The sequence below is a fragment of the Cololabis saira genome, chromosome 7, assembly GCF_033807715.1.
Source record: "Cololabis saira isolate AMF1-May2022 chromosome 7, fColSai1.1, whole genome shotgun sequence".
Lineage (NCBI taxonomy): Eukaryota > Metazoa > Chordata > Actinopteri > Beloniformes > Belonidae > Cololabis > Cololabis saira.
In genome coordinates this window covers 35,796,587-35,822,563 of record NC_084593.1, presented here as the reverse complement: position 1 = coordinate 35,822,563, position 25,977 = coordinate 35,796,587, and the positions used below count along the sequence as shown (strand labels likewise).

The 25,977-nt window shown below is 43.9% G+C and overlaps 1 protein-coding gene across 2 annotated transcripts in view; it reads left to right on the top strand.

Annotated features, from left to right (window-relative positions):
* Positions 1 to 25,149, top strand: part of tenm1 (teneurin transmembrane protein 1) — a 203,763-nt gene extending 178,614 nt beyond the window's left edge. For both annotated transcript variants that reach the window (XM_061725764.1, XM_061725763.1), the window contains 15 exons: positions 1,519 to 1,602; positions 2,569 to 2,763; positions 5,199 to 5,286; positions 6,914 to 7,110; positions 8,254 to 8,567; positions 9,162 to 9,334; positions 10,891 to 11,135; positions 11,638 to 11,931; positions 12,863 to 13,107; positions 13,659 to 13,801; positions 16,327 to 16,538; positions 16,898 to 17,199; positions 18,950 to 19,656; positions 21,046 to 21,188; positions 23,573 to 25,149. In XM_061725764.1, the coding sequence (XP_061581748.1) occupies positions 1,519 to 1,602; positions 2,569 to 2,763; positions 5,199 to 5,286; positions 6,914 to 7,110; positions 8,254 to 8,567; positions 9,162 to 9,334; positions 10,891 to 11,135; positions 11,638 to 11,931; positions 12,863 to 13,107; positions 13,659 to 13,801; positions 16,327 to 16,538; positions 16,898 to 17,199; positions 18,950 to 19,656; positions 21,046 to 21,188; positions 23,573 to 24,328 (4,098 nt within the window). In that variant the 3' untranslated portion in view covers positions 24,329 to 25,149. The remainder of the gene's footprint in view (positions 1 to 1,518; positions 1,603 to 2,568; positions 2,764 to 5,198; positions 5,287 to 6,913; positions 7,111 to 8,253; positions 8,568 to 9,161; positions 9,335 to 10,890; positions 11,136 to 11,637; positions 11,932 to 12,862; positions 13,108 to 13,658; positions 13,802 to 16,326; positions 16,539 to 16,897; positions 17,200 to 18,949; positions 19,657 to 21,045; positions 21,189 to 23,572) is intronic.
* Positions 25,150 to 25,977: the final 828 nt, after the last annotated feature.

Below are 25,977 nucleotides of genomic sequence, written 5' to 3'. Positions count from 1 at the left end.
GAATCCTTCAGGGCAGTGTCGGTCCCCTTCACTTTTTACAATGTGAAGGCTAATAAATATATAAATAAAAACAAACATAGTGAAGTAACTGTGTACAGCAGAACGGAAGCCCTACTCAGGCGCCACGTTTCCCATCACACTGTATAAAAGATGTAAAAGATAGTTGCAGCCTCTGGCAATGTTCAGAGAGAAATGTTTCACGTTTCATTCTGTTAACTTTCTGTGAACGCTAGTTTGCAGTTACTTTGACTATTTTGAGATTTCACATTAAAAACCTGCAGCTATGTTAAATGTTTGATGCAGTACTATATAGAGCAGTATTTACATTATCCTTAAAACATATATAAGTGAGTTCACCCTATACATGTACAATATGTACAGCAAAGTGGGTAATAACTTCTGTCCTAATGTTATAATACTAAAGCAGTGAGCGCCTTGATAAAATATATTATACATGTACTGCTTCTGTGCTTTTCTGTAAAATATTGAAAAAGGAATATTCTAACTTTTACATAAGCAAAGCGTTGACGTGCTCTTCTATCTCTGGCACCCGCCCACGCAGACATTTCACCTCTCAAATTGCCAGCACTTGTATTGTCAGTGAGAGCCAAACAATCTGGCATCCTGGAGGACACAAATGTACAAGAACAGTAGGCTATCACTGCCAAAGAGAAAGAAAAAAGATGAAAACTTCTGTCACTTATATTATATTAAGTGTGCATGCGAGACAGAAGACAAAAACAACCCGTCTCTAAATAAGGTGATCTTCTCAGTCTGATCTTTCATGCAGCGTCTCCAGCTCGGTGCGCGGGTCATCTCGGGTGCGAGACACGGGCGCCTGTCATCAAAGCCCAAAGTTCATTATCGTGAGCAGCAAAGATGTGATGCATGTTCTCTTTGTGAAGGGACACGTGAGTCCTACTTGATGAATCTCTCTACCTCTTAAAATGGGATTTCAGAGCGAACCCTCTTCTGGCTCTCATTTGACAGAGCCTATAATTGGACATGTCAGCGGCAATTCAGCATGATCCATTTATTTACCAATCCATCCTCCGACTCATCAATCACCTGATCCACCACATGCGCCGGGCCCTCTCCGTGGCAGACATGACTCACAGTTAGTTTGAGTGTGGGATAAACAGTGCTGTAAGTGGCTGTGTGATAGCGCAGGTTTGTTGTCTAGCTTTGACCCCCACGGCGCTAGCGGACACGGTGTGCTATTTGAGCACGCGGGGATCACGGTTATTGGATGACATTTGGAACGGTGCCGAAGTGAGCCGGTGTAGGTCTTGAATAAACACGGGGAAGGCTCCCTGCCCGCCGCTGACCTTTGCATGAGCAGGAAGGGTCACCAGGCCTAATACTATGTTATTAAGGAGATATTATGTACCACCTGTAACTGGTTCTCGTGGCAGTCGACTTCAATGCTTCCTCACTGCTTTTTTCTCACCTTTGATAGGATGTACTATAACTGGATGAGGGAGGTTTGTGTGCTTTCATGTGTGTCTCATCACTCAGGTCCGCTTGGAGTGGCCGACAGATCTGGCTATCAACCCCCTGGACAACTCCCTCTACATCCTCGACAACAATATCGTCCTACAGGTAGGAAAAATGGTCGAAGAGCATGTAAAAACATGTTTGTCAGGTTTATCTGTTCCCAGAGATGCTTCCATGACTTGTAGGGGTGTAACAATATATCGTGCCACGAAATTTCGCGATACAAAAACGTCATGAAACGTGTCGTGGAGGTGACAAAGTGTATTGCGATATTGGGTTATTAATATTAATCTATTGTGTTGATTAGTAACGCACATCCGATAATAAATAACCTTCTTAACAAAAATAAATCTCCTCTTACACTTATAAGGTGAGCATGAATCTTTTTTTATGATGTAGAATTGTATGTATTTATTTACTTTTATTTATTTATTTATTTAATTTTAGTTGTTAAATTTCTGGAAAAAGAAAAAAGTCAAATCATACATGAGAGAAACTATTCAGTTTGTGGCAAAATATTTGTACTTGTATGAAACTGAAGATGCATAATGCAAACCTGACATTTACTTTTAGTTCAGTTTGTGGAAAATGTTTGGCCTGGCTTTCTCTTTAAAACTTAAACAGTAATAAAGCATTACAAACTGTAACAATAGGACAAACGTACAGCATTGTTTTGTATTTTGTGTTTTTCAAATAATAGACCATTTTTTCCAGTCATATGTTCCTCATTCAAGGTTGTTAAAAAAATACTGCTATAATATCGTATCGTATCGTTATCGTGACCTCAATATTGTGTATCGTACCGTATCGTGAGATTAGTGTATCGTTACACCCCTAATTACTTGTATCAGTGCAGATAGCCATGAAATATTCTGCAGGAATTCTGCAGCTTCCTCTGAAGTGCAAGTTAGAGTGAGAGAGGACGCTGACAGAAACAAAAGCAAAAATTAAACTATGTGGAAAAAATAATACATGCAGGTCTCTGCAGGGGCTGGTTATTAATGAAGGCCATTAAACTTGTTCTTGAAGATGAATGAGCATGTCCAGCTGATGTGACCTATTTACTTTCAGGTGTCAGAAAGTCTTCACGTGCGCATCGTGGCGGGGCGGCCCATCCACTGCCAGGTCCCGGGCATCGACCACCACCTGGTGAGCAGGGCGGCCGTACGCGCCACGCTGGAGGCCGCTAAAGGCATCGCCCTGTCTCACCTGGGAACACTCTTCATCGCTGAGACCGACGAGAGGCGGATCAACCGCATCCAACAGGTCGGCATTACAAAGCCCTTTTGCAAGAATGATTTCTAAAGGAAGAAATGCTTCAGCTGAAGATGACGTCAGCTATTCGCCAGGCCCGACATCGCTAGTTTGTCCTCCGCTGTCAGGTTGTTTACGTAACACGTACCGTACAGCAAGGTCATGTTTAGAGTCTGCAAATTACATTTGGAAATACAAAGTCCCACCAAACAAACTAAAAATGTGTTATTGCTCAGTAGCCAGCAGTGGGCTACCAAAGGCCTGCAGTATTTTGGCACCAACACCTTGCAAACGCTGCCTGCTGTACTCAATCAATAGCTCCTTTGTGGTCGGCAGCATCACGCTGGGTCCATGTGGAGGCAGAAAGGAGCATAAAATGCTTCAGATGCATTTCTGATGGAGACTGACCAGCCATGTTGATTTGGGTGATGAAAAGATGTCTCTTTGGCTGCATTTTTTATTATTATTTATTTATAGACCCGTATTTATCAAGGTCCTCAGCACTGGGATGAAACGTAAAAGTAGAATATACTATCTGCATGTGGCCTGAACTAATTTAGCAGCTTTTTAAACTCGTCTACTTTCTAAAACACTTCACAATGTGTTTCTCTTTCAGCCCTTCACACGCAGACAGACACACACACACACATACACACTTGTGCAGGGCTTCTATTAAATAAAACAAATGCACAGAACAAAAATAATCCATCTGCTGGGTTATAGGAATTCACTCAGCAACAAGCACAAGCGTGAGATAGAGTGGCACCGTAATGAAGTGCAAAATCAAACGAGTGATCATGTCGTTGGACTTCAGACGTACGCTGGCAATTTGTGGACGGTTTCTCTGCAGTTTCTGATGTGCAGTCAACTCTTCAAAAAGCAGGTCAGACTGATACAAAAGTCTTCTGAGACAGGAGACGTTAAATTAAAGACAGAACAATGTTCACATGTGAGGCGATCTCAATCCACACAGGTACGTCTCGCGTGAATAAATGCAAAAGACGCTTACGTAAAGTGTTATGTTTAATATTAAACGACTAACCCCAGCCTCATCTTGTACTCTTTGCAAGTCTTTTATTTATTTCTTTTTTCAGTCTAATAAGCCTGATTAAATGCGAACGTGATTTGGCTGCAGCGAGTGTTTAGGGAATGTTTTGGCACCGCCTGAGATCTGCTCTCGTGGTCCAGGCACGCTTGTCCATCACACGGCCCCGCGGCGCTCGTCCAAAACTGCACATCAATCTGTGCTGAATTTTTTTTTTTTTATGTTTTATAGAAGCAGTGGAGCTATTGAGCATTAATCGTGTTGGAGCTATGGGATGCATTAAAATCACAATCATGACATCCAGGATTTGCTCCATATGGTGACGTGTATTGTTTTTCAGTGATGCAGCATTATTACTGAGCATGGGGCTCTCATAACACTGGGAAGAATGTTGTCATCATTATTTTAAATCAAAGGTTTTGTCTCTCTTTTTATATATTTTCCCCACTCTGTAAATGAACGCGTTTTCCCTCTCCACCCTCTCCTGCTGGGACCCAAAACTGATTAGTTTTGCTCAACAGGAGGATCCTGAAGGACGTTATGAACATTTTCCTAGGTCAACGGGATGAAATGTCTTCACTCCTGGGCCTGAAATCAGGACTTTATGCACTTCGTGTTCTGCTCAGAGGTGTTTCACAAATGCACCATGAAATGATTGTAAATGAAAGGAAGAATAAAAAAAGAGGACTGTTTCTGAGAAAATATTCCCGCTTTATGGGCGACAATGTTCATTTCTTTGAGCAATGGTGCAACATTTTGGGGGATTAAGCATCTTCACTTTATAGGTGAGAGGTAGTTGAAAAGATCAATGCAACTTTTATGCTTGTGAATTAATAATGCGGTTAAAGGCGTGCAGACGCACAAAGACTGGGTACAGGGGGAAACAGCTAGCATCGCTCTGCATTAAGATCTACATACAGTTAGACTTAACGGATGAACAAATAAGCAATAACAATTATGTGCTTTAGAGCAACTATACTGGCATTCATGTGGGATTATTCCTCTCATCTCAATGTGGAAAAGATAACCATTAAGAACTTCAAAAAAGCACCCCAAATAAGCTTTTTTTATGGGTAATAAGGCTTAGACAACAATTACCCCAATCGGTGGAGCTCAAAGGTAAACCTCTCAAACATCAATGATACACAAACACATTGTTTTTTTCTTTGTGTTTAAAACATAATCTTATATTTTATTTGAGAGTTGTTGCAGAATCAAACACTGGATAGACAAATACATCTTTGTCGATTACTTCAATGCGATATATCAAAAGTATTGACAGTTTTGTTATTTTATTTTTGCCAGATTTCATCATCTGATTTGAGAATCAAGACCCTGAAAGCTGCTGATGACATTTATTTTGGAATTTTGTTTTAATTGTCTGTTTTGGAAACCTCTGCAGGTGTCAACCAACGGAGAGATTTCCATTATCTCCGGAGCCCCCACGGACTGCGATTGTAAGATAGACCCCAACTGTGACTGCTTTTCTGGTGGGTCATCACACACACACACACACACACACACACACACACACACACACACACACACACACACACACACACACACACACGCACACGCACACACGCACAATGGTTACATGAGTGCAGGATTAAGTAATGTGACAGTATTACTGTAGATTATGTCTAATAGGATTACACCACTGAAAAAACATATAACAGCAGTTAGACATCATTTCAGATCATATCTTCCCGGCCTGCTTCAGGAAGATATTTAGAGCAAACAAAAACTGGACCACTTAGAAAGCTAACGAGATTTGATGTCGTACATATGTCTTGATATCAAGCAAGTAAATCTAGCTGTTTGCGCTTCCCAGCTGGCCAGCAATTTTATTAACAGTCCTTGAGAATTACTCTTTTTTTTTTAGTTTTTGTTGTTGCCTTTTTTCGTCTGTCTCCTGTAATATTTACTTCTTGTCTAAATTATTTAAATCAGCTGGAAACTTACGAAGAGTGACTGCTTTTACTCTCCTTGAAAAAGAAAAGTACTAAAGTGGCATGATAATGAGATTCATGTAAGTGATGACAATATTTCGGAGTGGAGAGCTGAATTTGGCTGAGAAGGTTCGTGTGCTGGAGGCAGAGGACGGATACTAAGTGTAGAATGGGGTGATACTTGTAGTATTCACTAAGAAAGGTTTGTTTTTGCAGAAGAAAAACTCCTTTCACCTCCTTTTATTACAGCTACTGGAAGTGAAAGTTCACATTTGGACGTGGAACGTTTGAACGGGCCGATGTGGCATTGAAGGACACCTGAAGTGTAACAAAGGGAAGGAGGAAGGGACAAACAAATAAGCAGATGTTCCTTTGACAGTTAGGCCGCGCTTTCATTGTAAGCGTCAGAGGATGTGATTTTATCATTTAATTCTGCTCATAAAAATCTGTCTCTTTTCTATTCAAAATGGAGGGAAGTGTGTTTCCCGTGCCACAAGCCAATGGGCTGTAACCATCCCTATTTCTTGGGTTGTACTTTGCATATTTTCAATCATGTCTTGCTGTTAACAGATGATTACTCTCTTCAGAGGCTTTCCGTTTCCATTTCCTCGCCGTAAACACTTGCACGAGTTGAATATGCACATACGTATGTGAACACACACAAACCGATGCAGATGTAGAACACACACATGCACACAAAAGCTTACGCAGGCATGATGTGCATGTTGTCAGGAGATAAAGTACCACCCTGCTGTCTGCACAAACCCACCAGAGGCCCCCGGGCCAACTGCTGACACCATCTAAAGGCCTTCACCTGTCTGTTATCCCATTCTGTTACCAAACACATCTGGATGCATTCAGTCACCTACCACCGTCTGATAACACTGAGGTCACTATCAAGGTGGTCATCATATCCACTGTATTGGGAAGCTACAGAGTCCCAACGAGTCTGTGTCCTGAGCCGGGCTGATAACAGCCTAAGCGGCACCATGGAGTCTCCGTGTTTCACAAAGCGTTCTGTTGCAACGGGTGTGGCTTCTCTCCTTCAGTGAATTATGATTGGTATTCCTCTGTGTTTGGAAATGAGGATACTCTTAGTTATGCTCTTTTACTGATAAAGACTTTTAACTTCACAGAAATAATGTGCTCTCCTTGGTCTTATCAGGAGATGGAGGCTACGCCCGCGACGCCCGTCTCAAAGCGCCGTCCTCTCTGGCCGTGGCCCCCAACGGCACCCTGTACATCGCTGATCTGGGCAACATCCGGATCAGAGCCGTCAGCCCCAACCAGCCTCAGCCCAGCCCAAACGGGCTGGTGGAGATCAGCTCCCCGCTGGACCAGGAGCTCTATCTCTTCAGCCAGGTAGCTAACGCTTAAGCTCTGTCTCTAAACAATACAGGGTTAATAGTTGCAATACCCTGTTAAGATCAAAATAAGAAGAAGCAGAGTTTTGGACACGCAGTGGACAGCTTTACTTGTGCTATAAAATGTAACCATTGTGAAGGAATATGTAGCCATTTAGGGTATTATTGCATTTTCTGCTTCCCCCTGGATGCTGCAAATGTCCCTCTGAAGTCCCGCTATAAGCCCCTACATGAATGTGTTCATCACATATAGATGGATGAGATGCTATAGAGGCGATAGAGGTGCATCAGTGGATGTGCCTGCTACGCCGTGTGCACTGATGGGCCTCTACATCTTCACAGATGATGGTTTTTCACCTCTCACTGATAACAGCCTTGATGATCTTTATCTAACAGTGGTTTTCAAAGGTTCTTCTGAGGTCATACAGCGACATCTATCACATGCACGACTGTTTTCTCGTGCAAACGTGATGGTTGAATGTCACACACAACCAAGGGAAGGTTTTCCAGCTTTGGTCCCAACACTCAGGACGCAAACCAGATTTACCAAATTGCTTTGAACCTAATTAACAAATAACAGATGTATTTTTTTTACATGCTATTAATATAATTTTGGATTATTACAACATGATAGATATTTTGTCTATGTTAGCGTTGCACTAAAGACTGGTGGTGGTTGTATGTTGAGCTTTTCTTTATAAGTTCATCTTTTTCTTCAAATCTTTTTGGTCCATTTTCTCACAACAAATCATCAGTCATATTTGAGATTTATTTGAGAAATAGTCAACGCGTAGTAACATTTTTATACTGTGACAAGAAATGAACTGTGAAATGACATGAGCTAGTTTATTGTTTGTTGATAAATCAACACAATATTTAAGCTGTAATGGAACAAGTAACTTTCAAAATATGCAGCAGTAAAATCCAGTTAAGACTGATATATTTCCTCATCATTTAATTTGAATAACTTTGAGTTGTTGTCTGTCTGGTGATCTTACAAGATCTTGTTTTTATGATGGAGAACCCTTTTAGCTGCTCACCCGCTGCTCGCCTGCTAAGCTTTACAGCTCCATGTCGGTGCTTGCTGATGCCTCCTGCAGTCAAACCTTGACCCCTGTCTTCGTCCTCTGCTCTGTGACAGAACGGCTCCCACATGCACACCAAACACCTCATAACCGGCCACTACCTGTTCAACTTCTCCTACGGCACGGACGGCCAGCTGTCCGGGCTGACGTTCCACGACGGCCGCGGCCTCCAGGTGAGGAGAGACGCCCACGGAGTTCCTCTCTGGCTGGCGCTGCCTGGCGGACAGGTGTACTGGCTGTCCCTTAGCAACAGCGGGACGCTGCGGAAGGTGTCGGGCCAAGGCCACGATATCGCTCACATCACGTACCACGGCAGCACCGGTCTCCTAGCAACCAAAAGTGATGAAAACAGTTGGACTACTGTTTATGAGTAAGTTTTCTCTTAAAGCTTTTATTGTGTTCTCCCACTGTATTTACTTCCCTCCTTTGTTTTTCTTATGTCTTCACTTCTTTCTTTTTTTATCTATTTATGTCTTGTTGCTTGACTCTGATGGTTTTTCCATGTGAAGTCTTGTAAGACGCATTTACATGAGCGGTGTGAAGTGTGAGTGCCATCTGGTGGTACTTTCTGTGTTGTAGAAAACTGGGGGGTTGGAGGGGGGCTTTTTCTTTTAGTTTTTCCTTAAGTGACTGTGACGTTCCTGAAGAACATCTCTGCTATACTTAGATCACATGTATAGTTTTATACATCCAGCGCACACACTAAAGCACATCTGTGTGAATTATTCACCACTGCCAGCTCCGTCTCTGTCTCAAACTTCACAGCTGGATAATTACACATATAAATCATTGTTGACACCTACTCCGTGCCGATGAAACGGGGGGAAAACAGAGCGCTTGTGAGCACGCACGAGTGTCTGTGTGCTCGCGTGAGCTCGTGTACGAGTGCGTGTTTGTCAAAGAGCGACGTGACTCTGCGTGTATTTGTGGTTATGCATTTTCCTATTGTTGTTTATTCTCTAAGATACAACAGCGAGGGTCGACTTACCAACATCACCCTCCCCACGGGTGAGGTAAGTGGTTTCCACGGCAACCTGGAGCGCTGGTCTCGAGTGGAGGTTGAAGCATCCAACCGTGAGAACTTTGTCACCAGCACCAACTTGTCTGCCAGTGACACCATCTACACGTTCAAGCAAGGTGAAGCATCACCATGAATTGTGGTCGGGGGTTTGTTGCTTTTTTATTTTTAATTCCTGGACTGTTAGTAACTGTGGTGAATCGGGAGGGGACAGATGAGAAAAGGCCAATCTCACAAATGCATCACTTTTATGAAATTACAACTTGACGGGCAACAAAGGTTAGAGCTGCATCATTCTGCACCGTCACACATCCACCCCCATCTTCGTCGGTGCAAATGCCACGAGGTGGTTTATGATTCATTTGGGGGGCGACTAGACCACCGACAGAGGCCACACTTGTTTGAGGAGGGCCGAGCTTCAGGGTTTAGTGATCTTTAAACATTTATAAGTGGCAAACTCTATCAATGTAGCCTGGTCTTGACCGCCATCTCCACTGAATATGTCAACTTTTTACATTACCAGACAAGGGGACAGTTAAAAAGAATTAAATTACATGAAAATAATTTCATTCTGTTTTATTTTTATCTTCATTGCTATTGATTCCAAAGGATAGACAGGTCTCACTGAGTTTTGAGGTGTCTTAACAAGTGTCGGCGGGGTGAGGACAGAAAGGAGGACAGAGAAGGGGAAAAAGGAAGGAAGTGGAGTGGAGGAGCCACTCATGGGAGCAGTTTCTTCTCATGTCATCCCTTTAATTGCTTTCTAGCAGTTGTCACAATGACAGCACTGCAGGGAGGGAGCAACCGCTCTAACGCACGGAGATACACTTGCACGCTCACTGGCATGTGTACGGTGCAGTAGTGTGCAGGAGCTGGCGGGGGAAAGTTGAAATAACCCTCCATTTGAAAATGCCCCCGTCACCTCCCCCGACCAGATTCACCGTAACGCCGTCCGCCTCCGAGGCAACAATAACCATACGGGAAGATAGAGCTTTTATAGTGGTGAAGGGAATTAAAAAATCCTTTTAGTTTATTGGCTGTGCTAAATTTTATGATTAAGATAAATTTTATGATTATTTTCCCCCTTTTTATTAATTGTGTGTTGGGTTGGTGAAGATAATAGACGAATCTGACATCGGCATGTGCAGAAGCGGTTTGAAATATTACTCAGCGCGCTGTAGGACTGCAGGAGCAGTTTCTGAGAAGCTTTTGCAATGTGTGAAAAACTGTTATGGCCAAGCACTCCTCCCTCAGTAACATCCCCTCCACCTCTTGCTCTCTTTCCTTCCCGTCTCTCTCACCTCCTTTTATTGCTTTTTATCTCTCAATACCTTTCCATCTGCCTCTTTTCCTCCTCTCCTGCTCTGTGTTTGAATAAGTTAGGTTTTTCTGACGCTGTAATAGCTGATGTTGCAATGAGGAACTTTAAACAACAATAATCATAGTCATTTTAGCAATTAAATAAAACAAAGCATGCACACAAGTCGCTAGACGGTGGACTCGCATGGCTATTGCCACATCTCACATGTGTTTTTCAAGGCCTATTTGTCAGACACAGCGACTGATGTTTTTGTTCACACTTTTTTTCATGTGTTGCTGCATGTTTACCTCCTGTGTGCGAGTGTGGTTTTGCTTGTGCGTAACTGTGTGACCCGTCTGTGATAACGACCCCCAGATCATGCTCAGAGCTCATACAGAGTCAGCGCGGACGGGTCGTTCGTTGTGACGTTGGCGAGTGGGATGGAGCTGTCGCTCAGCACGGAGCCGCTCCTGCCGGGAGCGCTGGGCGGGGGAGTCAGCCCCACGGCCAGCCGCTGCAACATCAGCCTGCCCGGAGACCACACCCCGAGCCTGATCGAGTGGAGGCAGAGGAAGGAGCAGAGCAAGACCAATTATAGCACTTACGAACGGAGGCTCAGGGTAAAACGCCAGCTCTCTCTTCTGCTAACGGATAAGGTGGAAAGATAGTCCTCCAGATACCGACGTGCACAATATCATACACAGCTCAGCTAATCTGAGCAATGGCCAAATAACAGAATGTGTAAACAGATTAAATGATGACAGCCTCACCTCAAGCTGAGCAATCTGATCTTTAAATTCACTGCCAAGAAATGTTGCTGAAGTGAACTGTTGTGCAGTAGTGATGCGGCACAACAGCTCAAACAGCGTATCTTATCTCATGTGTAATAATTAAAATCCAATCCCCAGGACGCAGTTTTTCCCCTCTTTCACAAGACTATTCATAAGTATTATTATTATTATGATTATTGTGAAGGCTGGGGTCTAAGTTAAGGCTGCTCTGCTTACACGTGCATGTCTGCTACTTCATTCAGAGTTTATGACGATTATAAAGTTAAAACATTAAAAAAACAATTAAAGCTTTATTCTGTTCTGGCTCAACTTCTTCTTGCTTTCTTTTCAGGCACACAACAGGAACCTGCTGTCTATCGATTTTGATCAAAGCACCAGGGTCGGCAAGATCTATGACGACCACAGGAAGTTCACCCTGCACATCCAGTACGACCCGCTGGGCCGGCCCGTGGTGTGGTCTCCGAGCAGCAAATACACCGAAGTCAACATCAGCTATTCGGCCGGGGGCCTGTTGTCCACCATCCACAGGGGAGAGTGGTCCGAACGACTCGAGTATGAAAATGACAAGGTGGTGTCTCGGGCCTGGGTCAACGGCAAGATCTGGAGCTACACATACGCAGAAAGAGTGAGAAAACTTTTATTTTGTTTCTTTGGGTGGGTCACTGCTTTATTTTCATCTTTGTTAATAGAAATCTAACAAACTCACATTTTTTTGTATCCTGGTGAAAGGTTATTGCAGTTGATCGAAAGTAAATCTGAAGCTGATCCTTTGAAGTGGTTTCCCTTTTAACGAATCATAAACATAAGGCTCAAAGCTTTTGTATAAAGTATATCCATCTCAAGTTAGTGAGTGTGCAGTATTATTGTCAAACATGCTGTTTGCACAGTATGTCAGCATGACTGCAACAATGCATAGACAGATGAGTAGCAAAATCAGAAAACACATTATTTGTGATGCATTACGCAACTTGAGCCAGACTCAACCCTCAGACTGGATTTTCACACTCGTGAAAAGAAAGCAACAATTTCCTGACAGTGGCTTTTCCTGTAAACACTTGCTGTCTGTTGAGAAATGTTTTTAACCATTAAAACAAAGTATTAAAGAGATTAAGATTAGAGATTAAGCATTGCATTTAATGAAACAGAAATTAACTAAATTGTTTATTCGTGAACTGTTAAACAAGAAATAAAATTGGTGTCAAAAGGTCTAAAAGAGTTTTTATTACAGAAACTTCAGAATAATTAGTAACGCCATCATGTATTATTAACACGCCCTTCAATTGTTTCATGGCTGTTTAAGTATAAAATAAACAATTAGCGACAAGAAAAATAATTTCTCCCTTAAAAACAAACACCAAAAAAAATCAAATTGGGCTTATTTTTTCCCTACATTTATTTTATTGACCAGTATTTTATAAATTAAATAGCTCGTCATGAAGTAAAGAAATTAACTAAAATGAAGGTTGCTTCTGGAAGCAAACACAGTATTCACCTAATGAAAAACAGACCCGACATGAACCCACAAGGCTGAAATACCACGTGTGTGTGTTCTGCAGTCCGTTATGCTGCTCCTGCACAGCCAGCGCCGCTACATCTTTGAGTACGACCAAACGGACCGCCTGGCTGCCGTGACGATGCCCAGCATGGTGAAACACACCCTGCAGTCGCTTCTGTCCATCGGCTACTACAGGAACATTTACACGCCTCCCGACAGCCAGGCCTCGTTCCTGCAGGACTTCACGCTGAACGGACGGCTCATGAGGACTCAGCACCTGGGAACGGGACGCAGTGTCATCTACAGGTGGATCACAGAAACACAACTGCCGGCTGGGATTTTGTTTATTAGTTTTTTTTTAATTGTGAGGAGCTCATATATTTGAGAAGATGAGTTTTGGTGTCAACAGCGTTATAACTTTAATGAAACATTGTGACACATGCATATTGGTTTTATAGTCGTCCAAAAAAACAAGCCGCTGAGCGCTTCATTGTGGCGAATTTAATTAAAGACTTAACAGAAAAAGACTTGTTGGACTGACTCAGACAGCATCCTGGGACGTAACATGTTCTGCTCTCATTTACTCACTGAAGACAGTAATAAATGGGTTCCCATGTTCAGGATCTGGATAGCCGTAACTGCCACAGCAGCTGATTTTGATGAAATATTGAACGATGACGCTGCCTCTTTCCCACTGACCCAGAGGCTCTTTTTATTATTAATGCGTCTGAGCATGTTTACTTATATTGAATATGAAATGTATTTTACTGTGCAGGAGTACTGATGTCATTTTTCATCTGTTGTAGGATGTTTTTTTTTTTTTCTTTTAAATTTGTTTCCCCTTTTTCTTTCCAAAGGTACACACCAGCAGCACGGCTCTCCGAGGTTGTTTATGACTCCACCTTGGTGACCTTCACTTATGACGAAGCCTCTGGCACCGTCAAGACCATTCATCTCACCCATAACGGCTTCATAAGCTCCATACGATACAGACAGACTGGTACGCCTTCACTTGTGCACGTAGTCAATGCAAACTAAACACCCAGCAGCTGTTAATTTCACATTTTTAGGACGTGCAAAGAGTCACTGCGAAGGCTGATCATCTCCGAGGCCTCCTGTGATCACGAATTATTCTTCGCCTTAGTGGCCTTTTATTGAGAAAGTAGGTGGACAGGAAACGGGTGGAGAGAGGGGGGGGGGCTCGTAGTACAGAGTACAGCTGGGCGATATGGACCAAAAGTCATATCTCGATATTTTCTAGCTAAATGGCGATACTCGATATATATCTCGATATTTTTTCTGTGCCTTAATTGGGGTTTCCCCCAAAGCATTATAGCATAGCATCTCTGTTAGCTTCATTTTTTTCTGAGGCAAACCCTTAAAAAAACAGTCAGTTTTAATACAAAGCCTCGTGCCAAATGTCACACAGGTTCCTTTATTAACAGAGGTCTGCACAATATCAACATGTATAAAACAAATGAAATAAAAATAAACTGCCTGCATATATAGAATAAAAATGCTTCTTGAATAAAATAAAACAAATATCCCTTTCCTGCACAACAATTAAATTAAAATATACTGTGCAATTAATACAATGTAGACAGTAACAGGCAGACTTTTCCACTGAGGTTGACAGTTGTGCAAATGACAAAAAATTTGTGCAAATCTCAAATAAAACATTCAAGTCAATTTGTCAGAAAATAAGCTTGATCAAAATCATTAAAAAAAAAAATGTAAAAAAAAAAAAATATATATATATTTTTTTAAATCGATATAAACGATATTGTCTCGTACCATATCGTGTTTGAAAATATATCGATATATATTAAAATCTCGATATATCGCCCAGCCCTAGTACAGAGCGACGGGGACTTGAACCTGCACTGCCCGCACGAGGACTATAGTCTCTACAAATGGCGCCCGCTCAACCCACTGAGCTGATCCAGGGCCCGGATCGCAAATTATGATCTGAGCACGACGCACAACATGTGCACTCTGATAAAGAAGCCAGATTTCACGAGGGAGATCAGACTCTGTAGTCTGGCTTTGAGTCACACAAGATGCTATTTCATCTGAGGCTAACGTTGCCACAGTTCGAGGTGTGAACAGGGCTGTGCATGTTCGAGTGGAAATGACTGTGGTCTACCGCAGCTGAAAATATGAGACCACCCCCCGGGCTCCGAGCTGTGCTCTCCTTCCCACCCCCTGCAGCAACGCTGCCTGATCAAAGCAAACAAGTGAATGCTAATGAGCCTGAGCCAAGACGTAGTGGGCAAGGTGTGGTTACATCAACGTTCCACGCCTGCGTACGATGTGAGACGGGACATTTTTAAATCTTAGCTATGAATTCTAACCGCAAACAGCAAAGCAATAGCTTTATAATAACACGGAGGTGTTGCACTTTTTTATGTGGTGGCCGTTAGATTGTAGCGTGAGCGTCATTAGGACCCTTTAGCTGTCACAGCAGATTTATACCACCATTGTTAATCCAGTTGAACAGCTCCCCTCAGTTCCAGGCTCTGCCCAGGGTCATTGGGAGCGCTCTCATCTCTGCTGCTGGTTCACTTCCCAAGCCTTTGTGATTGGTGAGCCATGATCAGGTGTCACTAATCTGCCAGGCGTAGGTGTGTGTGTGTGTGTGTGTGTGTGTGTGTGTGTGTGTGTGTGTGTGTGTGTGTGTGTGTTTATCACTTTGCCCTCACTATGAATAGACTCTCACCTTCCTTTAACTGATCTCATTTCAGCAGAACAAACGGAGCCTTAGAGAGAGGGAGAGATACTGATAATTGTCCCTCGAGATGAGCTGAGGAAAAGTAAGGCACCACGAAAACGAAAAAAAAAAAAAGAGAGCGAGAGAGATGGGCGAAGGACGAAAAAATAGCAGAGAGGGAAATGGAAAGATGACAGCTCTGAGAAGTGACAGCTAGAGAAGCGAGACGAACAGACTGTGAGTTCCCGAGGGCTGGAGGAAAAGCCTCCACCGCGCTCTCAGTGCTTATGCCACTTCCCCATTAGCGCGTGTTCAGAATCAACATCCCCACCGAAAATAAAAACAGGAGCTGTAATGCTGATCCAGCTATCCAGCACATTTAGACACTCCGTCATGTTAACTGCGATCGGAGTCATCTCAAATCGCAGCATAATGGTGATTCATTAGCGGGCCTTTTTCCAAATGGAGGATGAGACACAGGATCCAGCAGCAGAGGTGACGAATGGTATTGTTAATGCCCATGCTCTGACATTAAGCAGCACATTGGCCCATCATGGCTATTGTCTTTAGATTTCATTATCTCTGCATATTAAAGGTCACTGCTAGAAATGCCATCGTGATGTGGGGATAGTTAAGATCGAATGGATTGAACTGCATGTGTCCGTGTTAATGATGTTAAATGACTCTTTGATTTAAATTAATTGTGCTGGCTTGCGTGGTAGTACGGCAGCCAATTGTGCCAATTGCACTACTGTATATGAATTTCCTCCACATCTTAATGTATCTTTTAAAACAACGTTTGAATTTCCGCACAGGTCCCCTGACGAGTCGGCAGATCTTCCGTTTCAGCGAGGAAGGCCTGGTCAACGCCAGGTTTGACTACAGCTATAACAACTTCAGAGTCACCAGCATGCAGGCGGTCATCAACGAGACGCCCCTGCCCATCGATTTATATCGTTATGACGACGTATCTGGAAAGGTTGAGCAGTTCGGCAAGTTCAGCGTTATCTTTTACGACCTCAACCAGGTAGGACTCTGCACATGAATACTGATGCCCCGCTGAGGCTTTGATATTGTGTTAAAATGGTTCCAATTTATGTGTTTCCATAAATATTATCCTAAATGATTGCCGTGGGTTTTGACAGTAGTCCTACGTGTTGATTACAGTCCTCCTTTAGCTCACCGGATGTATTTTAGCACCTTTCAGCTCACTGTTTTGGTTTTATGGTCCATAACTTAACTGTATGGTTCAGGCTCACTGGTTTAATTACCTTTGTTTCCAGCAGTTGTAAACAGCTTAATCTGTTGCCCTTAACTCACTAATAAAATGAATTACTGACTTAAACAATCAGATCTCACGCTCCATTTGTCCCCGCCGTGCCCCAGGTGATCACCACCCATCTGATGAAGCACACCAAGGTGTTTAACTCGTACGGCCAGGTGGTGGAGGTCCAGTACGAGATCCTGAAGTCCATCGCCTACTGGATGACCATCCAGTACGACTCGGCCGGGCGAACCACCACCTGCGACATCAGGGTGGGCGTGGACAGCAACGTGACGCGCTACACGTACGAGTACGATGCAGACAGCCAGCTGCAGAGTGCCGCGGTGAACGAGCGGCCGCAGTGGCGCTACAGCTACGACCTGAACGGGAACATCAACCTGCTCAGCCACGGGACCAGCGCCAGGTGAGGGAGCACCTGCAGCTCGGACGTCACTACTGAGTCTGAAGAAGTCTGCTGCATATTTGGCACACATTGTTTTAACCATTATGGCAATGTGGCGTCTGTCTCCAACTTCTGCAAGCATAGGACAACTTTGATAAGTCTAATAATTGTATTTAAAGGGGACCTATTATGAAAAACACGTTTTTTCTTGCTTTAACATTAGGGGTGTAACAATATATCGTGCCACAACATTTTGCGATACAAAAACGTCACGAAACGTTTCGTGGAGGTGACAAACTGTATCGCGATATTGGGTTATTAATATTAATCTATTGTGCTGACTAGTAACGCCCATCCGACCGCGACCGCGCCTCGACCCGCGGACCAAAATCTTACTCCGCTCAGAAGAAACTAGTACCGTTTTGCGGTCACGATCACGGGACTCTTGCAGGGTTTTAAGCTCTGAACCTTTACTTATGTAAGGCTGGTGTAGAGTTAAGTCTTACCTTATTAAATTAAACCTTTTTAGTAGGATAAACACGGGGACAACTTCTTCCGAGTTCGAGTGTAGGATTTTAGAACATCAACACAGCACCTAGTGCCGTACTGTGGCGTATCACTCCGCCCAATCTAAAACAGACTAATCACTACAGATAAACTCACTAGTGTAATTATAGTCCCTAATTTACATCAGAATATAAAGAATATATTTATAAAATAATGAACCCTGAATTACCAAAATAACCTTCTTAACAAAAATAAATTATAAGGTGAGCATGAATCAATCTTTTTTTATGATGTAAAAATGTATTTATTTACTTTTACTTATTTAAATTTAGTTGTTAAATTTCTGGAAAAGAAAAAAGTCAAGTCATACATGAGAGAAACTAAAATATAATGGCAAAATATTTGTACTTGTATAAAACTGAAGATGCATAATGCAAACCTGACATTTACTTTTAGTTCATTTTGTGGAAAATGGTTGGCCTGGCTTTCTCTTTAAAACTTAAACAGTTATAAAGCATTACAAACTGTAACAATAGGGCAAACGCACAGCATTGTTTTGTATTTTGATTCTTTCAAATAAAAGACCATTTTTTCCAGTCATATGTTCCTCATGCAAGGTTGTTAAAAAAATACTGCTATAATATCGTATCGTATCGTATCGTTATCGTGAGATAAGTGTATCATTAAACCCCTATTTAACGTATATAAAGTGGTCTCCCCTCAGCCTGCCAACTCAGAGAAGGAGGAAAGCAACTAAATTCTGCAGTGTCTGTACAGCCGCCCGGATGATCCGTCCAGTGTGATGTGGATCTACGAGCCGTTCAGATTCTGCTCCCGTCGTGACGTAACGGTGGGCGCGATTTACATACGTTGGCCTCCGATGCGTGAAACCACGCTCACAACTAACTCTGGCCGGAACAACAACTACAACTCCACCGGCCGGAGCTTCCACCATTTTTTGGTAGCGGTGTATCGCGTCATTCAGGCAGCCAATCAGCACAGTGCCTCATTATCATAGCCCCGCCCACTCAGAATCCTGCATAGATAATGAGGTTAGAGAATGGGAAGATAAAGACATGGCTTAGAGGCTGAATTTCTAATTTATTTAGCAAAAACAATCAAAAGGTTTTTTTTTTAAGACAATCAAGCCCTGTTTAAAATAGGTATTAGATGCCATAATAGGTCTCCTTTAAAGTTATAGCCTCAAATGAAGAGAATTACAGACTACTACTGTTGGAATGACATCTCATTGTTGGTATTCCAGGCTGACTCCGCTGCGCTACGACCAGAGGGATCGTATAACACACCTGGGGGAGTTACAGTACAACGTGGACGACGATGGCTTCCTCCGCCAGCGAGCCAGCGACCTTTTCGGCTACAACTCAAACGGCCTGCTGACCCGGGTTTACAACCGCGTGAGCGGGCGCACGGTCTGGTACCGCTACGACGGGCTGGGTAGGCGCGTGGCCACCAAGAGCAGCCAGGGCAAGCAGCTGCAGTTCTTTTATGCCGATCTTTCAAACCCCACCAGGGTCAGCCACTTGTACAACCACAGCAGTAATCTGATCACGTCGCTGTACTACGACCTTCAGGGCCACCTCATCGCCATGGAGCTTAGCAGCGGGGAGGAGTACTATGTTGCCTGTGACAGCGTGGGGAGTCCGAGGGCAGTGTTCTCCAGCAAGGGGCGGCTGATCAAAGAGGTTCTCTACACCCCCTATGGAGAGGTTTATCAGGACACCAACCCTAATTTCCAGCTTGTCATCGGCTTCCACGGAGGCTTGTACGATCCTTTCACACGCCTGGTTCACCTGGGCCGGCGGGACTACGACACGCTCGCCGGCCGTTGGACTTCGCCGAATCACGAGCTGTGGGGCGAGCTGAGCAAAGAGCCTAAGCCGTTTAACTTGTACGCTTTCAAGAATAACTGTCCTATCGGGAAAGTGGAGGAGGTCACGCAGTTTACTACAGGTGAGCGCCACAAACGCACCTTCCAGCGCTCACGTTCAGTCGCTACCGGAACACAGAGTCGGTTACTGGGCGATATTTAACTCGGTGACACCCAGTACTGGAGTTGAGGGGGGATGAGGGGGGATGGCATCCCCCCTGAAATAAAAACAGTAAAAATCATCCCCCCTGTAAAACTGCCATCCCTCCTTTCCATCCCTTATGTCATTTCATCAATGAATGTGGTTTTACTGCTATTTCAACATTTAGAGTCATCACCAGAAAAATAACACCAGAAAAATAACTTATTTGACAATTTTCACCTGTTTCAGGTAAATTTTCACTTGAAATAAGTAGAAAAATCTGCCAGTGGGACAAGATTTATCTTATCATTAAAAGCAAAAAAATCTTGTTCCACTGGCAGATTTTTCTACTTATTTTAAGAGAAAATCTACTTGAAACAGGTGAAAATTGTTGTTTTTTTCCAGTGATGAGTCTTGTTTTAAGTGTAATAAGATTTTTTACTAAAATTAGACATTTTAACTAGAAATAGGACAAATATTCTTATTTTGAGTTTTTGCAGTGAACCATTTTACTGTGAAGGACAGAGACATATTGAGAAGTTCAGAAAACTGTTTTTTATTTTTGTGTTTTGATGTATTTGATGTAAGCCCAGTGGATATTTAAAGCTTACAGAAGGCTGCATTTAACTGCTGCTATGTCATTCCTGCAGGTGTTTTGGTCAGTGCTATTATTTGTAATATATTATATTATTTGTAATGAGCACAAATTATCTGTCCCCATATGATAAAATCCACCATCCCCCCTGATTTTTTTTTACAACTCGAGTACTGGTGACACCTACTCCCACACCCACATGTGCACTGGAAACATCTGCCACGAAGGCTGAGCGAGGGGGGCACGTGGCTAACCACAGGTGAGCTACATGTCAGGGAGAGAAAATGTACCAGCAACAGAAAGGACAGCTGCGTCTCTGATCACAGTTTTTGAAACACAAGCTGCACTGGTTTGTTCTCTGACTGTCGAGAGCGTACCGTTTCCCCGAGAGGCTGAATAGGGACTTGGGCGAGGGAAAGAGATGAAATAGGACAGCGTAAGATGAATATAGGATGTCGGTGGGGGCATATGTCCTTCTGGTTAATGGGGCATTTATTTGGCCTGTCACGTTTTCCTGCAGCAGGGCTGTTTGTTACCGAGGACTCAGTGTGTGAGGGGAACACCAGACAGCCCATCTCTGCCACATATTATACTCAAAGATTGTGATTTCCTGCTGCAAGGTGTTGCTTCCCTGGCCTTGTGACTCTTTGTTTGTTTCACAGTATCCACACATCACATTCTGACTTGTTCCCCTCCCTGTCATTGTCTCTCCCTTGCACGTGTCCGTGTTTCTAGATATCGGCAGCTGGCTGCAGCTATTTGGCTTCCGGCTCCACAATGTCGTCCCTGGCTTCCCGAAGCCCGAAGTGAGCAGAATGGAGCAAACGTACGAGCTGATGAAGATCCAGAGGAAGACGCAAGACTGGGACTCCAGCAAGGTGAGCATTTCACCCCCCACAGTGAGACTTTTCCAAGGTCGCACCTCGTCTGGATTAGTTAATTAAAACGCTGATATGAAGTATATTTGCATCCAAATCTAAAGGTGTTTGGACACAAATGTAGATAAAATGAGAATGCACTGATTTGCCACCTAATAATGAAGTGCTGCATCACCTCCATTATTAACATGACTGTACTGTAGCTCATTAGTAATTAGTTATTTAAATCCTGGCACAGCTTCTCCACTCCTCTGTTGCCTCTGACATCATTTTTATCCACAAAAGCCAGATCCCAGTCGAAGGAAGGCGTGAAGGTTAAGATCACTATCAATCTTGATAAAAGTGCAAACCACAGCACTGCACTTGACAGAGAACGTGCTCTCTGAGGGCTCATCTTTGACATTTCCTCTTAGCTCTAAATTCAGATCGGTAGAAGTCTGCAGGTTTTCCACGTTGAGTCATTGAAATTTTTGCCTCCTCCTCAAGGTGGAACTGTTCCAACTCCTTCCAGGTGTGTTGCTCTCGCGTACGTTAATCTTTAAATCATGCCACAGATTCTCGACAAGATGAAGTTTCGGCTTTGACTAAAACGTTACAAGACTTTTAAATGCGTCCCCTCATCTCTTTAAGTCGTGCTTTAGCAGAGTGCTCAGTCATGCTGAGAGATGATCCTCCATCGCAGCCTCAGTTCTCCCAGAGAAAGACATTTACTGGTACATTTTCGTAGGTTGGGTTCATTTTGGCGTGAATATTTGCATATTTGCATTTGCATAAAAGAGCATCCTTCATTCCTGACTGTTTCACAGCCCCCGTTGATGTAAAGTCCTTTCAGCATGATGCTGTTGCCGCCATGCTTTTATGTGGAAACGGCGTTGTTATGGCAACAAAACCTCAGCCGTATACAACCCATACCTTATCCGTACTTTGCCCCTTACGTTTGGCTCCTTCAATCAATCAATCAATCAACTTTATTTCTAGAACACTTATCACAGATAAAAATCACAAAGTGCTTCACAATAAAAAGCGGGGCAGGATAAAAGAAGTATAAAACAAACAGGGATTAAGAACATAAAAAATAAATAAAAGAGCAAAATAAAACCGAGGTTTAAAAATTGTAAAGTCACAGTTATTCAGTCAACTAAAAGCTTGTCCACATAAAAGTTGTCTTTTAAGAGAGTCAGCACTGTTGCTCAGGCTGTCTTAACCGGGATCTTGGGACAGATGATAAGTTGTTCTGACGACCCCAGCGAGCGAGCTGGGGGATAAACAGTTAAAATATCACAGATATATTTTCGGACTTGGCCATGAAAAGCTCTAAAAGTCAGTACAAGAATTTTAATCTCTGTTGCGCTACTTGCTTGGTGATGTGGCAAATACTACATTTCACAACAAATACACATGTGCTGGATTTAAACCGGTAAACCGTTATTTAGGCAGGGTTGCATTTGGTCCACATCCTTTACAATTCTGGGTCACGTCATGTTTGGTGAGACGCAGCCACCTGTAATGTGGTCGTTTTAGTACCATGTGTTATGTATGTAAGTCAAAGTAGCAGCAGCCTGCGTTTACTTTTAAATCATGTCCTTTTTTTATGTGGTTACTAATTAATTTGGTTTTTTTAAACTGCTTTTTGCTAATTTATAAATTGAGTTAAAAAAGATAAATAAATGAAATAATATAATCGGTTAGTTAGTTCATCTCAAATCCTGTGTGCGTATCTCCCATGATTACTCATCTATGTAATTCATTTTTAATTCATTCAAGCCCTCCATGCAGGCCGAGGTCAGAGGTCGTCCACAGACGCACGGAGACGCTACTTACATACTAATTATCTGTCACTATGTGAACTTGGTGTTATTTTTCAAATCACCAATACCGGCTGATATCAGCTCCACATAACTAATAAGATTGTCTTACAGAGCAAGAACGAACGCTGAAAGGATTAGCCGATTAAGCAATTAGTTAATAATTGGATTAATTGATTGTGATTTAAGATGATTTTTGCCTGTGAAGTAAAAATTGTCTGTTTTGTATTATTTGAACCTGAATGATGATGAAATGAGAAATGTTTTAACGATCTAGTTTATGTGAGCGCAACATTTCAGATAATGAATGAGACTTTGGGATTACGAGTGTCTTTTTTTTTTTTCAAAGTGCTTTTCACTTTGAGGCTTTTGTTGTTTTTTTTTTGTGTGATCCAACCCGTTTCAGGGCCGTGCACGACTTCTGTGGCGCGCTGAGGCACACATAACAAAGCCATTTGTTGTTATTGATGGTAGAAGACACAGCTGTGTTTTCCACAGGTCAGAGTATTTGCTAGCAGAGCATGAATCACAAACCCGCCTGCGACTACGACTCCTCTTCTCCTCTTCTCCTCCCCACAGATGGTCCTGGGGATCCAGTGCGAGCTGCGGCGGCAGCTGAGGAGCTTCATCTCTCTGGAGCGGCTGCCTCTGGTCCCGGAGCCCGTGGGCTCCACTTGCCACCGGCCGGCGCGGCCCCCTCCCTTCAGCTCCCGGCCCTCCATCCTGGGCCCCAGCATCCGCTTCGCCGTGCTGCACGGCCGCGTGAGCGCGGAAATCATCGGCGTGGCCAGCGAGGACAGCCGCCGCGTGGCGGCCATCTTGAACGGCGCCGTCCACCTGACGGGGCTGAGCTTCACGGTGCACGGCTGCGACACCCACCACTTCCTGCAGTCCCGCCCCATCGAGGAGGACCTGGCGCTGGGGCTGGGCGTCGGGGGCCGCGTGCTGGAGAGCGGCGTGAACGTGAGCGTGTCTCAGATGAGCGCCAACGTGAACGGCAGGACTCGACGCTTCGCCGACATCACTCTCCAGCAGGGGGCGCTGTGCCTGTGCGTGCGCTACGGCGGGACAGAGGAGGAGGAGAAGGCCCGGGTGAGGGAGGAGGCCCGGAAGAGAGCGCTGGACGGGGCTTGGGAGAAAGAGAGAAACAGGTTGGATTTGGGGGACGCGGGGAGCAGGGCGTGGAGCGAGGCGGAGAAGCAGCAGCTGCTGTCGGGCGGCCGCGTCCAGGGCTACGACGGCTACTACTCCCTGTCTATAGAGCAGCAGCTGGAGCTGGCCGACTGCCCCTCCAACATCCACTTTATGACACTGAGCGAGGTGGGGGGCAGGTAACAGAGACACGTGAGCAGCCCCCCACCCCACCAAAGACTGCCTGTTTCTACTCTACTCTGATTTGTTCTACTGTTTCTATACCGTACGGGGAAAAAAAGAAGACAACTACAAAGAAGAACAAGAAGAGAGATTGGAGGAAAAAAAGAAACTTCCATATGCCTTTAATTGTGACAAAATGATGGTATTTTATTATTATCGTCCAGTTTCTCCAATTTCTAATAGTGGCACAAGCAGTGTGGTTTGGCTGTGGCTTTGCTTTTTGTATCCCGACCGACAAAGCGACTGACCGACCGACCGACCGACCGAACAACCGACCGACCTTCACTGAGGAACCGACTATCATTTGCTGTTTCACACTGTTCATCATCTTGGACCCTGTTCAGTACGGCTGAACTGCAGACACGGAGACTGTGGGATCGCCGGTGAATCATCCTCCTCACGGTTCAAATCAAAAGCTCTCTGGTTGCCATTTAAGTCCCCACATGGTTTACCTCGGATATACTGTCGTTTACATATTGTGTAAGAGAGGCCTTGTCGACTCTGACACTCCCCTTTAGAGAAGAAACCTCCTGCGGTTTCCGCCTCTGGTGTGCTCCAACAGTAGTTTGTATGAGTGTGTAAACTAAAATCAAGAATGTACATAGCCAGTGCTTTCACACTGAAAAAAAGTGCTAAACTGGAAGTTCTGTTGTTCATAAGTGTCAGTATTGTTAATGAATAGAAAAACAGTTACATTTTTGCAAAGAATTATACATGGCTATAGTAAATATTCTCGCTGAAAAAGCTGACTTTATTGGGTTACAATGCAGATTAAAGTTATTATGTGTGAATTACCAGATTGATCCCTGGGATTTCATAGGCACCGCTGGTTATTATTTCTGTTCTGTGTCTCTGCCGTCTTCTCTCCCTTGTCCCTCCGCGCGTTTGCTTTGCTCCGTTTGTTCCCGTTCCTGGGAGTTTGTCATTTTCAAAATCTGCGCTGTCATTATCACCGATCATTACGGCTCAAACCGAGGCATGCATGAGGAACATGCGTCTGGAAGAAAAGAACCAGAAGAAAGAGGAGGAGGAGGAGGAGGAGGGGGAGGAGGAGAGGGGGAGAAGAGGCGCAGAGAAAGGGAAAGAGAAATGTGACAGCTGAGGCTCAGCGAGTGGGTGGCGAGTGCAGAGGGGGCAGGACCTGGACTTGGCGGCGCTGTTCTCTACAGCTTGTCTCCTCTCATTAGGAAATGCCAATCAGACTGCATGCGAATCACTTCCAAGCGTTTCTCCACCAAAGAAAAAGTTAAAAAAGAAAGTACAGAAGTTTGCTTCTCTTCTTTTTAAACTAGCTGCTGCTAATCCACCTCCCTACCCGTCTGCCTGCCCCCCCCCCCACCACCACCCGCCACCCTCCCACTGTCACTCCACCATCTGCCCACCATTAATTGTTTGTGTTCCTCTCCTGGGGTGCAAATGACAGAGACACACAATGCATATGTTCTGACGGCGAGCAGGTGACATACATTCCTGACTAGCACTCTGCTGATCAGCCGCGATGCGCCTTCCCCGTCTAAACCATATGCTCCGCGAGGCACTGTCCAGGCTCATCTCCATGGTGAAAAGATGGAAGGTCCGTTGCTAGGAAACCGCTGCACTGAAGAATTGTC